This window comes from Girardinichthys multiradiatus, chromosome 11 (genome assembly GCF_021462225.1).
Source record: "Girardinichthys multiradiatus isolate DD_20200921_A chromosome 11, DD_fGirMul_XY1, whole genome shotgun sequence".
Lineage (NCBI taxonomy): Eukaryota > Metazoa > Chordata > Actinopteri > Cyprinodontiformes > Goodeidae > Girardinichthys > Girardinichthys multiradiatus.
The window spans coordinates 22,709,310-22,726,551 of NC_061804.1; the positions used below are offsets into that span (position 1 = coordinate 22,709,310).

At 39.8% G+C, this 17,242-nt stretch overlaps 1 protein-coding gene across 1 annotated transcript; it reads right to left on the reverse strand.

The window, feature by feature from the left end:
• Positions 1-21: 21 nt before the first annotated feature.
• slc46a3 (solute carrier family 46 member 3) lies at positions 22-17,144 on the reverse strand. The gene is made up of 6 exons (XM_047380048.1): positions 16,990-17,144; positions 16,322-16,540; positions 12,932-13,814; positions 10,348-10,431; positions 9,989-10,145; positions 22-1,360 (listed from the first exon to the last, which is right to left on the reverse strand). Exons 2-6 carry the CDS (start codon positions 16,514-16,516, stop codon positions 1,210-1,212), a joined length of 1,470 nt encoding a protein of 489 aa, XP_047236004.1. The 5' UTR covers positions 16,517-16,540; positions 16,990-17,144; the 3' UTR covers positions 22-1,209.
• Positions 17,145-17,242: the final 98 nt, after the last annotated feature.

The window sequence follows — 17,242 nt, forward strand, 5'->3', positions numbered from 1 at the left end:
TATTTAAACAGACAACAAACAACTGTTTAATGTGCTCATTTTATTACGATACTTTAACTAATATAAAGTGCTTCGTGATATAGAAGTCACATTTCCTCAACCTAACCTTTGATTCATGAAGTGTTGTAGAATGTCTTCATTTTGGTAACATTTGGAATCAAGATATCAATTCTTGTGGGTGTTTCTCTGTAAGCTAAGGTCATCTCTACAGATTATTTTTCATGTTGAAGATTACAACACACAGTATTGATAACTGCCATGCCCAGGATATGTGTACCTGAACTGAGAAACATTTTAGTTCCTCAGTGACCGTTTCCATCCAAAGCCACTGTGCTCACCTAATAAGCAAGGCTTCTTCAGAAAAGGATTAAAGTAACATACTCTTCTCATCAAATTCTTATTTTAAAAAAAGCAATTGTTCTTAAGCACAAATACATGAGTTGTAAAGTCAATGGTTTGTTTCCCTTCTAACTCCTTCTTCCCTAATGTAATATTTTGTTTTTAATTACTTTCATATTTTTCACACTTTTACATTTAATTATAACTGAAAACAGACCAGAAGACAGAAAGTATGTAACACATAAAGTAACAACATTTCATGCAAATATTTTTGAAAAAAAAAAAATTCTGATCTAAATAAAACTGTAAAACTAAAACTATTATTCACACCATTCTGGTATTAGTTAACATGGAGATTTTTTTGGCAAGATTCATTTTTGTGCCTTGGCTATTTGAGAAAAGTTGTGAATGTGGTCAAATGGATTGCTGCAAACTGTATGAAAAAAGCAGCTTCAGTTGGCCAAACAAATTAATAAATTGACAGTCAAAAGTTAATAATTGTAACATGTTGGAAGGAGATGTAACTCTGGAAATGACATTGCAATAATCAGTTACACCGCACATTAATCAACCAGAAGTTAAAAAAATAATTATACATCTCTAATACAGCCACACGCTTATATTTCCCTGAGAAAGATAAAGCTCATTTTCTCCTTCTAAAACATAATTATCGTCATTAAATGACATTTCTGACTGAAGATCAGTCTTGAGGAATTAAAACCTTGGTTGCTAACTGAGCAACAAAGTTCCTGCAAAATGAAGAAGCACTGCATCAAAACCAGTTAAACAACAAAAAACTGGAACTTATCTTTGGTATTAAACCAAAAAACTGAAAACGAGAGTTGCTGAAGTACTTGAAAGGCAAATAATCTAACAAGGGGCTGCTGAGGTGTTGATGGAAGAAGAGTTTAGAAGAGGACTGGTTTCATTTTCATTCTCAGCCTGGCCGTCCTCCTTGGAGGTTAAATCTTCTGACCTTCTGGGTTCAGTGGAGACATCCATTCCGATAAATGCCACTGCCCTAAAATGTTCCAAAAGCAGAATAGAGGAGGACAAGAAATAGACATTACCAATTCCAGCTAAAATGGGAGACAACCTTATCTGCAGTGTCATGTCTTTCCATTAGTCATGTTTTAGGACTTATAACATGAAACAAACCTCAACTATATAATGAAAACAAAATACAGCCACATCTTCAATAAGTTAATTTTAAAAGTTGAATTATTTTACATTTCCTTACAGAGATCAGAGCATGTGTGCACTTGTAGTTATCATGCATAACTGACTAAAACAACAGAATGTCTTCTAACCCAGTGACTTTGTTATTTTAAAGCAAAACGCTGTGCAGAGAAAGGAGCAGAGCATGTGATAGATTTTTAGTCATTTAGGGAGGGTTATATTTCACGCTACACCTCCCACACTGACTAAGCAGTATCACTTTGTCTTCTCGGTTCAACAACAGGCAGCTTCAGTGTTCATGGCACAGCCTGCAATGCCTTGCAAAAGTATTCATACCCCTTGAACTTTTCCCCATGTTGTCACATTATTACCACCAGCCTAAATGTATTTTACCCAAATTTTGTCTGATGGACCAACACAAAGCAGTGCATAATAGTGAAGTGGAAGAAAAATAACACAGCGTTTTCCAATTCTATTCAAAAATAAATAAAAATAAATATCTGAAAAGTTCAGCGTGCATTCGCATTCAGGCCTCCTCAGTCACTGGTTTGTAGAAGAACCTTCAATTGTGATTAAAGCTGCAACTCTTTTTACATCTAGAGACAAACATTTGTGTCCTTCCCACATTGAAAAATACCTCTTACTCTGATTAGACAGTGGGAATCTGCAGAAATATTTCTAAGTATTTCTACAGATTTTCAATCGGATTTTGGGTCTGGACTTGAACTAGGTGTCAGGATCTGGAGTTTTTGTGTGTGTGTGCTTTTCGTTTGTTTACTATGCTCACTTCTCAGATGGTGCTGGAGTTCTCAGGTGCGCTGGGTGACAGGTGTGACTAATCTGCTGATTGTTTGGAGGTGTACTTATGCAGGAGGCTGCCAGCACTTCAGCGCCAGAGTGTTTGCCTTCAGTGGTTGTTGAACCTGAACCTTTGCATATCTCTTGGTGATGCCTGTCTTCGCTCTCAGCATTGTTTTGCTGTTTTGGATTTTTCAACTTCTGGAGAAAGGTCTCCTATTTCTGTGGATTAAGATCCAAGATACCTGTTTACTTCGTCTGGACAACAACCAGCTGGCAACTTCCTGTTTTCACCGTCATCCGAACCGAGGCATAAGCGTAACCTGTTCGCCCTCCAACGCAAGTACTACCTTCCTGAACTCCTCACCGTCCTTCACAAACCTCTCAAGCAGTTCCAGAGAAACTTCTGTGTTGAACACCCAGACTCTGAATCCCTCACCCCCCCCCCGGCGGTTAGATTACTCCAACATAGTAAGCCGTTCCTTAAATTACAGTTACCACATTAAGTATAGTATTTTGATTTATTTGCCCCAGGTTTACTACAGCATTTTGATTCACCTGCTTCTCCCTCTTCTTTCCGTACAGTTGGTGATCTACCCATTCCTGAACAGTTCTCAATTGTCCTTGTTTAAGAAAATAAACCTTCATAACCTAGTCTCTTCTTCTGAATGTTACTCTGCATGTGGGTCAGAACTATCTCGAGCATAATGACAGAACACTCAGGCCAACAAGATTCTGCAGAAACACTTAGAAGAACTCTTTCAGAACATACTATTCAAATCCACTCTCATGGTTCATCTCTTCGCTCTCTTGCAGAGTAGCAACAACAAACAAACCAACAGTTAGAACAGATAGCTTCTATGCTACAACACTCTCTAAGTACTCAGTCATCCTCAAGAGTAGATGGCGCTACAGCATCTTCGGTCTCTCAGCAGCTTCCTCACTCTCGTGATGTCATTTCCCCTAACCCCGAAAGGTGAGTAATAGTAGAGGTTTTTTGCTTCAGTGTACTCTTGTGTTCAACCGCTCTCCACATTCCTTTCCTCACTATGACGTTAATATTTCGTACATCATAAGATTATTAACAGGCAGGGCTTTGCAGTGGGAAAAGGTCCGGTTCTCTAACTGTAGTACTTTTGGTTGCACTTTTGATGAGTTTGTGCAAGAATTTAAACTGACTTTTCCCCTGAGGTTGATAAGACTGGTACAGGACGCCAGTTGTGGTCTTTAAAACAACGAAATAGACCACTTACAGAGTTTTCTATAGAGTTTCGTACCTTAGCAGCGGCCTCCGGCTGGAATAGTAATGCTTTGAAAGGAGTGTTTTTTCATGCTTGGGATGAGTCTTTAAAGGATGAGCTAGCTCTTATTGATGAGCCTCCCACACTTCATGAGGTATTTTCTCTAGCTACAAGGGTGAATAACAGGATGAGAGAAAGGAGAAGGACTAGAGCTGAAAGATGTTTTTCTGCAGCCATTTACTAGTTCACCATCCAATGCAAAAACCCAACCTCAGCAATCTGCACCTGACCCTGAGCCCATGATGGTAGGACGTATACGCCTTACCCCAGGAGAAAGACAGAAACGCAGACAAACCAAGCAGTGTTTTTACTGCGGTTCACCAGATCATTTTGTAGCCACTTGTCCAGTCTGCCCTGGGCAGCCAAAAGACAGGGTCCATCAACAATGAAGGGGGGGTTGGCGGACCACTCTTTTACTTGCAAAGCCCCCAGATTTAGCTTACCTGCTACAATCATTCTGAACCAACATCATTGAATTTATCTGCTTTGGTAGATTCCGGATGTGAACAAAACTTGATAGATTCCGAGCTGGTTAACAAGGCCGGAATCGAGGTAGAAACACTCACTTCACCTTGTTCTGTTTTAGCCTTGGATGGTCAGAAGCTACAACATATAACTCAACGCACCAAGCCCTTAGAGCTCGTGTTGTCGGGTAACCACAGGGAAAAGATTTCTTTTTTTGCATTTCCTGTGTCTCAGAGCTCCATAGTTTTAGGCTTCCCTTGGTTACTCAAACATACAGGTCCTTCTCAAAATATTAGCATATTGTGATAAAGTTAATTATTTTCCATAATGTAATGATGAAAATTTAACATTCATATATTTTAGATTCATTGCACACTAACTGAAATATTTCAGGTCTTTTATTGTCTTAATATGGATGATTTTGGCATACAGCTCATGAAAACCCAAAATTCCTATCTCACAAAATTAGCATATTTCATCCGACCAATAAAAGAAAAGTGTTTTTAATACAAAAAACGTCAACCTTCAAATAATCATGTACAGTTATGCACTCAATACTTGGTCGGGAATCCTTTTGCAGAAATGACTGCTTCAATGCGGCGTGGCATGGAGGCAATCACCCTGTGGCACTGCTGAGGTCTTATGGAGGCCCAGGATGCTTCGATAGCGGCCTTTAGCTCATCCAGAGTGTTGGGTCTTGAGTCTCTCAACGTTCTCTTCACAATATCCCACAGATTCTCTATGGGGTTCAGGTCAGGAAAGTTGGCAGGTCAATTGAGCACAGTGATACCATGGTCAGTAAACCATTTACCAGTGGTTTTGGCACTGTGAGCAGGTGCCAGGTCGTGCTGAAAAATGAAATCTTCATCTCCATAAAGCTTTTCAGCAGATGGAAGCATGAAGTGCTCCAAAATCTCCTGATGGCTATCTGCATTGACCCTGCCCTTGATAAAACACAGTGGACCAACACCAGCAGCTGACACGGCACCCCAGACCATCACTGACTGTGGGTACTTGACACTGGACTTCTGGCATTTTGGCATTTCCTTCTCCCCAGTCTTCCTCCAGACTCTGGCACCTTGATTTCTGAATGACATGCAGAATTTGCTTTCATCCGAAAAAAGTACTTTGGACCACTGAGCAACAGTCCAGTGCTGCTTCTCTGTAGCCCAGGTCAGGTGCTTCTGCTGCTGTTTCTGGTTCAAAAGTGACTTGACCTGGGGAATGCGGCACCTGTAGCCCATTTCCTGCACACGCCTGTGCACGGTGGCTCTGGATGTTTCTACTCCAGACTCAGTCCACTGCTTCCGCAGGTCCCCAAAGGTCTGGAATCGGCCCTTCTCCACAATCTTCCTCAGGGTCCGGTCACCTCTTCTCGTTGTGCAGCGTTTTCTGCCACACTTTTTCCTTCCCACAGACTTCCCACTGAGGTGCCTTGATACAGCACTCTGGGAACAGCCTATTCGTTCAGAAATTTCTTTCTGTGTCTTACCCTCTTGCTTGAGGGTGTCAATAGTGGCCTTCTGGACAGCAGTCAGGTCGACAGTCTTACCCATGATTGGGGTTTTGAGTGATGAACCAGGCTGGGAGTTTTAAAGGCCTCAGGAATCTTTTGCAGGTGTTTAGAGTTAACTCGTTGATTCAGATGATTAGGTTCATAGCTCGTTTAGAGACCCTTTTAATGATATGCTAATTTTGTGAGATAGGAATTTTGGGTTTTCATGAGCTGTATGCCAAAATCATCCGTATTAAGACAATAAAAGACCTGAAATATTTCAGTTAGAGTGCAATGAATCTAAAATATATGAATGTTAAATTTTCATCATGACCTTATGGAAAATAATGAACTTTATCACAATATGCTAATATTTTGAGAAGGACCTGTAATCCTCATTTAAATTGGTCCGAGCATCGCGTTGACTCATGGTCTCTTAGCTGTCATTCTACTTGTCTCCAGTCAGACTTTTCTCCAAGTTTCCCCGAGTCTAATGGTGAGGAGGATGAGACACTAAACTTGTCTCATGTCCCCTCTGAGTACCATGACCTAAGAAAGGTTTTTGGTAAAACCAAGGCCCTTTCTTTATCTCCTCACAGACCCTATGACTGCGCAATTGACCTACTTCCAGGTGCCCCTCTACCTTCAAGCAGACTCTATAATATCTCCCGACCAGAACAGAAATCTATGGAGAATTATATAAACGAATCACTTTCTGCAGGTATCATTAGACCCTCTTCTTCCCTTCTTGGGGTGGGGCTTTTCTTTGTGGGTAAAAAGGATGGATCGTTACGTCCTTGTATAGACTTTAGGGGTTTAAACCAGATTACTGTTAAGAACAAGTATCCTCTTCAACTTATCACTTCAGCTTTTGAACCTGTTCATGGTGCTACTGTCAGGGTGTGTTGCTTTTTGGACTCTGTTGGCTTTGTGTTATGTTTTCTTCTCAGTTATTTTGAGTGTTAGGTTGTGTTTCTCTCCCTCCTCGTTCATAGCTCCTTTAGTTAGTGTTATCTTTCTAAGTTTTGACTTAGTATGGTTTTCTCTTTGTCATATTGCTATTATTATTATAATTATTTATGCTCTGTTTATCTTATTTCTCCAGCCCCTCTGGTTAGGTTGTGTTTACTTATTGTTTACATTTTGTTTGTTTACATCCTAGTCCTCATGTTCTCTGCTTCCCTTCCTGTCAGTTCAGTCTGTGCGGTGTTAGGTTTCGTTACTCTGTAATCTGGTTTGCTTTATGGGTTCTTTGTTCGTTCTCAGGTAATATTTCTTATGTTCCCTCCAGTTTCTCGGTTCTTGATTATTCTTTACTCTCATTCTTCATTTGGTTATAGCTTCGTTTCGGTATTGATTATTAGTCCTTTGTCATGTTTTAATCTATGTATTGTTTTCACCTGTTCCCTCTGCCTCCTTGTCTCACCTGTTCTTAGTTCCTTTGATTACCTGCCTTTGTTCTCCCTTAGTATATTAGTTGGTTTTGTTTCATTGTCCCTTGCTGGTTCCTCCTGTTCACAACTACTGATGAGGTTCAGTTTTTGCTATGTCCTACAGGGTAGACTCAAGTAAGTTTTTTTTAATTCTCTCATGCTTGAACCTGCTGAGATTTTTGCTACGTTCATAACTGTTTAAATAAAGCTGAAGACTGGTTGAAATGCTGCTGCCAAGCTCTTGCCTGCGCTTCAGTCCACCCCAAAACCACAATGTGACAGCTACAGTTTTTTCTAAGCTAGATTTAAGGAATACCTACCACCTTGTTAGAATGCGCCAGGGTCACGAGTGGAAAACAGCCTTCAAGCCGCCCCTTGGACATTTCGAGTACCTGGTTATGCCTTTTTGTTTGCGCAATGCCCCTGCCGTTTTCCAGGCCTTGGTAAATGATGTAAATGACATTCTGATTTATTCTAAAGACATTGAGGAGCATCGCCGGCATGTCCGCCAAGTCCTTCAGCGCCTTCTGGAGAATCGTTTATTTGTGAAGGCCGAGAAGTGTGAGTTCCACCAATCTTCAGTTACGTTTTTAGGCTATATCTTAGAGGGTGGACAGGTGCGGTCGAATTTTGAAAAAATTAAGGCAGTATTGGAATGGCCTGTACCAGACTCTCGCAAAGCATTGCAGCGGTTTTTAGGGTTTGCGAACTTTTACAGACGTTTCATCACAGACTACAGTCTGAGAGCCGGCCCCCTTACCGCATTAACCTCCTCAAAGATTACATTATCCTGGACGTCGGAAGCTGACCACCTTGTTCCACGTTTGGTGTTCCCCCCCATATTGCTTGTGGCAAACTTTGAAAGGAAGATCTTTTAGCTTTTTTGAGCAAAGGGTTCTTCTTCCCACTCTTAAATAAAAGATTTGTGTGATGCACTAGTAATAGTTGTCATCTCAACCTGAGCTGTACCTCTATCTTCCAAATAAGCAATGTGCAGATAAACATTTTACAGACTTAAAGGCGATTTCACATTTTAGAAAGCTGCTCAAAATGTGGTTGAAATGTGGTTTTCCATACTATGGAGAAAGGGGTTTGGTGCAGACAGTTGTGTTTGAAATAGGGAACTATGCCTTCCTCCTTTTTGATTCAAAACAGCATTTCTCTTTTCTACAGAAGTCAAGTGAATATGACAAGTGTGACAAAGCAGAAAAATGTTTTTGTAATCCTTCCACAGACGTAAGCAGAAATTTATAAGTTAGGGCAAAAACTGTTAAGCAAAAATGTCAAGCACATTGCTGAAATCATGCATTTTATTATTAAACATTTATCTCACCAGGCAAAACATTAAGAGCAACTTCTTATTTACAATGTTAGCCTGAAAGTGCTAAAACACTTAAAAGGAAAAAAGGGGAGAGGTCTTGGTGTTGGATGTATCATTGAGTAGTTTTCACTTTCAAATACTAATCAGAAAAGAAGCAGTAAGATGCAACAATAATGATTTTGGATATTAATTATAAAGTGCTCTTCTTAAAAAATGAAAAATAAACCAATTTTTATTTTTTTAACATAAGAGTTACACTTGCTGGCCAGTAATTAATTTGTCTGATCCCCAACAACAATTAATCTGCGTACAAATGGGAGGTGGACTAGATCCACTGATGCAGTAAGAACCACCTGCAGCTTAACCCACCAATGGCTGTGGAGGTGACAGTGATCGTCTGGAGAACGCCCCCCACATTCCCCATCTTTCCATCCTGAACAACACAATGTCAGCTGTGGATCACTTCAGATTCTTAGGATCCACCTCCTTTCAGGATTTGAGCTGGTCCTCACACAGAGACACTGCCCAGAAGAGGGTCCAGCAGAGACTGCACCTCTTTCAGCAACTGAAGAAGTACAACCTGTCTCCGTTGCTGCTGGTCATATTCTGCATCACCATCATTCAGTCTGTCCTATGTGCACTCATCACTGTGGGGTTTGGTTCAGCTACAAAATCGGACAGGATCAGAATGCCAAAAAAAAAATCAGGTCATCAGAGGAAGATCATTGGTGCTAACCTTCCCTCCATCCAAGACCTCTACGGGTTTCAAGTCAGGAAACCAACAGCTGACATCTCTGCAGACCCCACACAACTGGAACACAATCTGTTTAGACTTTTACTTTCAGGCAGGTGATATAGGGCTCTGTTTGAGAAAAAAAAACAGCCACCACAGAGACAGTTTCTTTTCCCAGGCTGTTTCTTAGATGATCACTTTTTGTGGAGAAGTGGCAAGAAGTGAGCCATTGCAGAATAAAAGCCACACAAAATCCTGTTTGCAGTTTCCTACTAGGCATGTAGGAGACATAGCAAACATGTGGAACACCTGACACCAAATGGTAACTAATTGGCCTATATGCAAATCTATATCTATGGACTGCACAACAACCTGCCTATACCATCCCTGTGGTGAAACATGCGGGTGGAGGCCTTATGCTGTGTGGATGGTTTGTCTTCTGGATGAACGCTTGTTAAATACTGAGCAGGAAATAAATATTAAATATAAATATAAATATTGTCCAGCAGGACCACAGCCCTGAACATAAAGCAAGAGCTACAATAGAGTGATTCAGATGAAATCATATTTAAGTGTCAGAATTTCTCAATTAAACCCCAGATGTAACTCCAATTGAGAATCTGTCTACATAAGTCTGAATACAATTAAAATCCATGAATTGTTTTCTTTCCACTTTGGTATGTCACCTAAAACCCAGTAAAATACTTAGAAACCCTTTTGCAAAGCGCTGTGTTTGCATAAACCTCTCAACAACGATTTTGTTCTTTTTATATCTCTTTACTTGGGAGAGTGGGAGTTTATTTGTGTCTAAAATTAGAAATGTTTTCAATTAAGTAAATAAATATTTGTTTCATATAAGAATCAAACAGAAGCCTGATACGACAGTTTACTCTGATGTTGTAAACACTAGGAAAATTAACTTACCCAAGGGCAGATAAAGGGATGACGCAAAATCCCGCAGCTAAAAGGAAGGCAAAACCAGGGTACCACCCCACCGTGGCAGCATAGATACTGCTGAAGACTGCAGATCCAACATTGTTAAATAAGCCCTCCAGAAAGGAAAGATAAGCAAACAGGGCTCCTGAAAAAAACAAAAAAGTGATTCAGTGGAGCATGATAGTGAAAACCAAACTAAGAATGTTTCTTCAACCCCCTTAACTTCTAGGGTAAAGAAGAATTTGAAGTGCTTTGGTTTTCAAGTGTACGCTGAAACATAAAGGACAGGACTCTTGACTCTTCACACACAGACATGGTTCTATGGTGTGTGTCCTAAACCCACTCACCCTGCTCAGACTTGGAGATGATCTTTGACATCACCGAGCGCAGAACAGGGAAAGGCATGATGGAAAGAAGCATGGGGATTCTCGCTGCAATAAACAAACAAGAATAAACCAGAAATCTTAAGGAAGCTGTTCTGTGACTGCAACGGCCAAAATTAGTGCTGGAAATCAAGGTTTTAGAGCTGCAATGGTTGTGTTTCAACCTTCATAATTTTCATAATAGATCCCATGGCAGTAATATATCTAAAACAAACAAAGATAAGAAAATAAACAAGGCAGAGATAGGATATCAAAACTATAAACATTATAAAGCTTACAATTCAGTCATCTAATAAGAGACCCTGTAATCTCAGTAGCTTTTTAACAATTTACAGGCATATAAACGTACTGTTAATCTGTAACTAGGAAATGTAAGGTTTTTGGTGGGAATTTTGTATGTTTTACATTATTTTTAAGTGATGCTTTAATCATGTCCAGTATTTAAAACCTATTTGAGATCAAATTTTCATAAAGTAAAACACGGGAGACAACATTATAAAGCCTGAAATGGTACGATTGGAATATCCGCTCTCTGCATTCATACAGAGATACAACTGAAAAATATGTCTTTTACCATATATTTAATTGAGTGTGTATTGTTTGCATGCTAAATAAAAATATATAATATTGCACAAATATATGCACCATGTATAATGATATGCATATAAAACAATTTTTAGCAAATAAACAAAAATTCAATTACAGGTAAATCTTCTTTGATTAGAACATTATCGAAAAGTTTATTTTTCTGTGCAATTTAATTCAAAGTGAATCTAGAGTATCAGTGCTTCTGTGTTCTTTTTGTGTCTCTGCTCTGTTCTCTCAAACCCCCAGTCGGTCGTGGCAGATGGCCGCTCACACTGAGCCTGGTTCTGCTGGAGGTTTCTTCCTGTTAAAAGGGAGTTTTTCCTCTCCACTGTCGCTGCATGCATGCTCAGTATGAGGGATTGCTGCAAAGTCAACGCCAGTGACTGTCCACTGTCTCTACCTGCTCATCCGGGAGGAGTGAATGCTGCAAGTCACTGACTGGATGCAATCTGCTGGGTTTCCTTAGACAGAAAAACTTTTTATCCAATTTGAATAAATAACTGAATCTGACTGCACTGTTCAATGGTTAGGATTAATTGGAATTTATGTACCTGACTTTTGTGAAGTGCCTTGAGACGACGTGTTGTGAATTCGTGCTATATAAATAAACTGAATTGAATTGAATTACCAGGAGAGGACCCAAGCATGCACTGGAAGAACATGTAAAGCCCCCAGGCCAGGATTTGAGCCCAGAACTACCTACTGCAAAACTGTGCAGCCCTAGCACCATTTATACACAAGGTAATACAAATTTGCTTACGGTCAAATAGGGCAACCGAGCTAGAAAAAGAAATCACACTAAAAATGATAGTATAATTTAAGCACCATATAAAAAATGTTGAAAAGCAAATTAAAACAACTAATAGCTAAGTACATAAATGTCAGGAAATTGAAAAGTGAGTCCAGGTACTGTAAAGTATTTGCCCTAAATGCTTGGTTGGGGCACCTTTTTGCTTGAATTACTGCATCAATGCATCGTGGCTCTGCTGAGATTTCAAGGAAGCCCAGGTTTATTTAATAGTGGCCTTAAGCACATCTGTATTGCTGGGTCTGGTGTCATTTTCCTCTGGACAATACTCCATAGAATATATGTGGGGTTTAACTCAGGAGATTTTTCTGCCCATTAAAGAACAGTGACATAATAGCCAATAAAGCAGGTAATGGCAGTCTTGTGGGCAGGTGCCAAATCTTGTTGAAAAATTAATCATTATCTTCAAAATATATGTCAGCAGAGGGAAGCATGAAGTGCTCTATAACAGCAGATGACACTGCTAAATCAGCACTGATTGCAGAAACTTCACACTGGACCTAAAGACACCTGTATTCTCTGCCTGTCCACTTTTCCTCCTGACTCTGGAAGCTTAATATCCAAATTAAATACAGAATTTATTCTCATTTGATAAGAGGATTTTGGACCACTAACAGTCCAGTTTTTTTACTACTTAGTCCAGGTAAGATACTACTTGATATCTTTAGTTCAGAAGTGGCTTAACACGTTTTATACAAAGCTTGAAGCCAATGTCCACATACGTCTGTGTGTGGTGGCTCTTGAAGCGCAGACTTCGGTAACAGTCCAAACTTTTGAAAGATTGGGCTTTGCCTGACAATCTTCTCAATTTGCTTGTGAATCGTTTTTTTTCCACACTTTTTCCTTTCACTTAAGTTTCCACTCATATGCTTGGGTAAAGCCCTCTGTGAACCATCTGCTTCTTTAGCAACAACTGTTTATGGTCATCACAATAATCATCACAATTTACAAAAGTAAACATTTATATTTCACATCCATATTACATTTATGTGTAATGAGTCTGTATAATATTTAGGTTTCTTATTAAATGAAATTATAGAACTAAATAATTTTTTTATGAATGTCATTTATTAGGGTGTATATGTACATAGTTCAAGTAAGGATTTTGTGAAGTTTACCACCTTTAATTATAACTCAGCCGCTTATACTCACCTAAAAACATCAGCACTGTGGTCTTTGCGAATGCCACCATGATCAACCCCGACGCCACAGACAGGATCCCCAGCACGACAATGAGCAGCTGTGGAACACCACAGTATGTGAACGCTGACACTCCCAAGAAACTGGTCAGGAACACCGTGGTGGACAGTGCTGAGCCATAGCCGATCAGAATCTCAGTCCAGCACAGCGGCTCGTTTAGCTCGTACAACGTCACCAAGGAGATGCCTCCAACGTAGGCAAAGATGAAGCTGGTGAAGATGATCATCAGTAGGGCCAAAACTGTTTTACACCTGTAGCTCGCCCTTGCAAAGATCTGACAGAGCCCAAAGATCAACTGTCTCAAGCTAGGGCGCTGGGGAGACCCGTCTAAGTTACTGCCATTAGCAGGAGTCTTTTTCACAGTCTCCTCTAGGATAAAAACTGCATAGATTAGGATCAGACACTGGCACAAGGCTGAAGTTAGGAAAGGCCAGTTAAAACCTGCAGCTCTCAGAAAGTAGCCAGTAGATATTGCGGCCAAGCCAGACAACAGACCAATCATCATGTCCACTCCAGCCATGCGCAGCGTCTTCTGCCGGTCGTCCTGGCACAAGTCTGCTATGTAGGCAAAACAGCCCCCAAGAAAGGTGCTGATACCCCCGAACATAGCACTGAGGAACGAAGAGCCAATTAGAAGGTAGACGTTGAGCTCAAAGAAGGACACAGTCAAGAAGGTGGTTGTATAGATCAGCATGCCGATCAGGGGCATGATGATGGTGATTTTGCGTCCCCCCCGGTCGCTATAGGCCACCAACAAAAGGGTGACTATCAAAGACGGGGCTGTGGAGAGGAGCTCGGAATAAAGGGAGAAAATAGACGCCTGCTTCTGCACCTCCTGGAAAAGCAGACAGAGAGAATTTAGGTTAGAATAAAAATCAATTGCTGCCTGAGAACAAAGATGTCTGAGAAACCAAACATATAGTGGACAGTGACATTATAATATCCCCAATAAAGCATGGGTAGTATTAGATTCTCGAGGTATGAAAGCCTTGAGTAAAGAATTATCAGTTATAAGGTATCTACATGAAACTTTATCACAAAAATGTCAAACATGATATATTTTCTTTTGCTCACAACAGAAAAGCCACAATTATTCCTACTGCTGCTAAATTCATATATTGGTTTTTCAGTTATAGTAATGTTATCTATAATATTTATTTATGATTGTTTAGATACATAAACTGAACCAAAAATTTAGAACAAACACCTAGTGAATTTAGTAGTAGCTTAGCATTTTGCCATCCCGAGGGCAGCAGAGAGTATTGATGTTTTAAAAAGTAAACTTAAGACGTATATTTTTGGTTTTATATTTTAATTTAATTATTTATTCCTTAATAATTTATCTGTTTTTATGATTTTTAGTTTTATTTTATTCCAGGCTGAACCTTTTTATTTATTGAATAATGTATTGATTGAAGTGAAGTCTATGCTGATAATAACAGATAACTAGAGAGGCTATCTGCTTCTGTAGCCAGTCTGTAGTAACCTGCCTGGCAGACATGTTTGGAGTTTTTTGAAACAGTTTTATTATCCTTAAAAATTGAGTGATAGGCAACACTCCTTTAGCTTTCAAATCATGACTGTCCATTTTTTTGGCTACTTGAGATATTTTCAAATTGACAGATTTGGCTTCTTGTAAGTGAGGGGAAAATCTAATAGACTGCTAGTCAGCTGTCAGGCAGTGTGCAGCAACAGGTGGAGCAACACTGCTTTAATCTATGATACAGAAAAAGAATCTGCATACTCTGGCACTTTTTTTGAATGTGGCACATTTTTGCTTTTCAACTATAGTCACAATATTACAGGAAGTTATTTGAGGATTTGAAACTTTTAAAACCTTGGTCGGACAGCTCTAGCACCAGCAATCAAGATGGCAGAATTCTGTAAGAATGTGTGAGGTTCTTCTTCAGATAAAGAAAGAGGAACAAAGGTTGACTGCTATGCAGGTGCAGTCACTATAAGTGTTTTCAGTTAAAAACAGGTTATTCCAGTCTGAGAGGGTTTCCCTTCCTAGTTTTATTTTTATATTTTATGTTACCATGGCAATACCGAATGTTGCTAGACCAAAAACGCTTACTTTTTCTAATCTGTTTACAATCAAGTTGCTTGAGTATGTTGCAGATTGTGAACTCATAAAAAACCCTTCTGGTCTGAAATGATTTGAGATGATGATGTTAGTTCAGGGTTTCAAAGTCAAATTCAGAAAGTTAAACTTGAGTCACATACCTGCTTTGGATATCAACAAAAAATATTCACGAATACTGGATTTTACGTTTTGTCCAAAAATTGGCTACAATGTTGGAAAACAATTACGTGACTTCTGAAGGCAATTGGTTGCACTGAAATTTATTTAGGGGTATGAGATTAAAGGAGGCAGAATACAAATGATCAACACATTAAGTCAGATTTTCATTTGTAAATAAATATGAAAACCATGTATTATTCTCCTACCACATTATTATTGGACTATCATGTAAAAACCCAATAAAACCCACAGAAATTTGTCATATTGTTACGTTACAAAATCTGAGAACCTCCCTGGGATATAAATACATTTATCCATTAGCCATTAAGGGCTCATACACAGTATAACAACCAGCTAGTATTATAGAGTACTACTGATTAGTAATAATATGTATTTTTTTGTAAAAAAAAAAGTATATAAATTACCGGTAGGTTAAAAGACATGCCAACAGAGAGCTAGAGGGAACCATGTTTAGGCGTGATTATATTTATTTGCCTAACTGCCACATTGTCTGAAGTTAAATATTTATTAAACTATTATTGGTGTATGTATTTAATCTATCCTCTCTTTACTGTGAACAGAACCTTTTTAGTACTCGTACTCGTCGTCTTCCGCTTATCTGGGACCGGGTCGCGGGGGCAGCAGACTCAGCAGAGACACCCAGACGTCCCTCTCCCCAGACACCTCCTCCAGCTCCAGCGGGGGGAGCCCAAGGCGTTCCCAGGCCAGCCGAGAGACATAGTCCCTCCAGCGTGTCCTGGGCCGTGTCCTGGGCCTCCTCCCGGTGGGACGTGCCTGGAATACATACCAAGGAAGGTGTCCAGGAGGCATCCGGTATAGATGCCCAAGCCGCCTCAACTGGCTCCTCTCGATGTGGAGGAGCAGCAGCTCTACTCCGAGCCCCTCCCGGATGGCCGAGCTCCTCACCCTATCTCTAAGGGAGTGCCTGGCCACCCTACGGAGGAGGTTCAGTTCAGCCTTTTTCCTTAGCTTTATTTGGTCGATGGGAAAACAAACTAAAGTTTGTTCCAAATAAGATTATTTGAAAAAACTCCCAGGGATGAATGCATCCTTACATCCTGTAATTCTGAACTAACCTTATGGAAATTAGTGTGGTTGCTGCTGCTGTTACTTGGTGCACATCTGGAGGTGTTATCAGAGACTGGATAGGTGGTGTTGGTCAGCTGCTGCCAAAGCCTCCTGTACACATACTGCTGCACAAGCGGGTAGATGAGAAAGCTGCTAAAAGCATAGAGAGCCACCACCGGCTCCACCAGGTAAAGGCGCTTCATCTTGAGGGGGCTAAACTGAAGTCCCTGAAAAAGCAGGATGAGAATAGTAGATATTTAGAGATGAATGCACGTAACCCAGGAGTGGTGAGACCAATCTTTAAAGGTACAATCTATGTTTTTCATATATGCTCACTATAAAAATCACAGTGGGGTAATGGATTTAAAAAGTCATGAAAAATAAAATTAGAAAATGTACAACTTCGATGCGTTTGGCTTTGCTTTTGTACATTTTATCTGGATTAAATTGCAGCTAAATAGCAAAGAAAACTGCATAAATTAACCATTACATATTCTAACCATGTGATATAGTTTACTTGAAGGGAAACATTAGCAGAAGCTGCAAGACAAGCTGTGTCAGGTCAATAACATACATATTTAGACAAATCTAAAAAAAAAAAAAAAAAAAAGCCCTACTCTATAGTATTTAGATTAATCATACGATTTTGCTAAGACAGTGTAACGTCAACACTTACCTGCTTAAAAAGCCGGTCCAAACATGTTATTGCTAGGTAATAACATTCAAACACTGTTATGTTTACGACGGGTCTGGAGCTCTTGTTATATATGTACAAGTGAGAAGTGTTATGAAAACCGGTTATCCCGCCTCTGGTCGTATCTGATTGGAAAAGAGCTTTGCAAAGCTGCTCTAATTGGATGGATATAACTGTCCATCATGTTCAAAGGCGGACGAGTACATTTTTCGGTTTCTTTCCGGGTATTAATTGC

What these genes read in the sequence shown, in the direction of transcription:
- slc46a3 (XM_047380048.1), bottom strand. Translation starts at nt 16,516, where the DNA reads ATGAAGCGCCTTTACCTGGTGGAGCCGGTGGTGGCTCTCTATGCTTTT. An exon ending in CACAGTGCTGATGTTTTTAG is followed by an intron (nt 10,432 to 12,931) that starts GTGAGTATAAGC and finishes TGTTTATTGCAG; the next exon opens with CGAGAATCCCCATGCTTCTT. An exon ending in ATCCCTTTATCTGCCCTTGG is followed by an intron (nt 1,361 to 9,988) that starts GTAAGTTAATTT and finishes GGAACATTTTAG; the next exon opens with GGCAGTGGCATTTATCGGAA.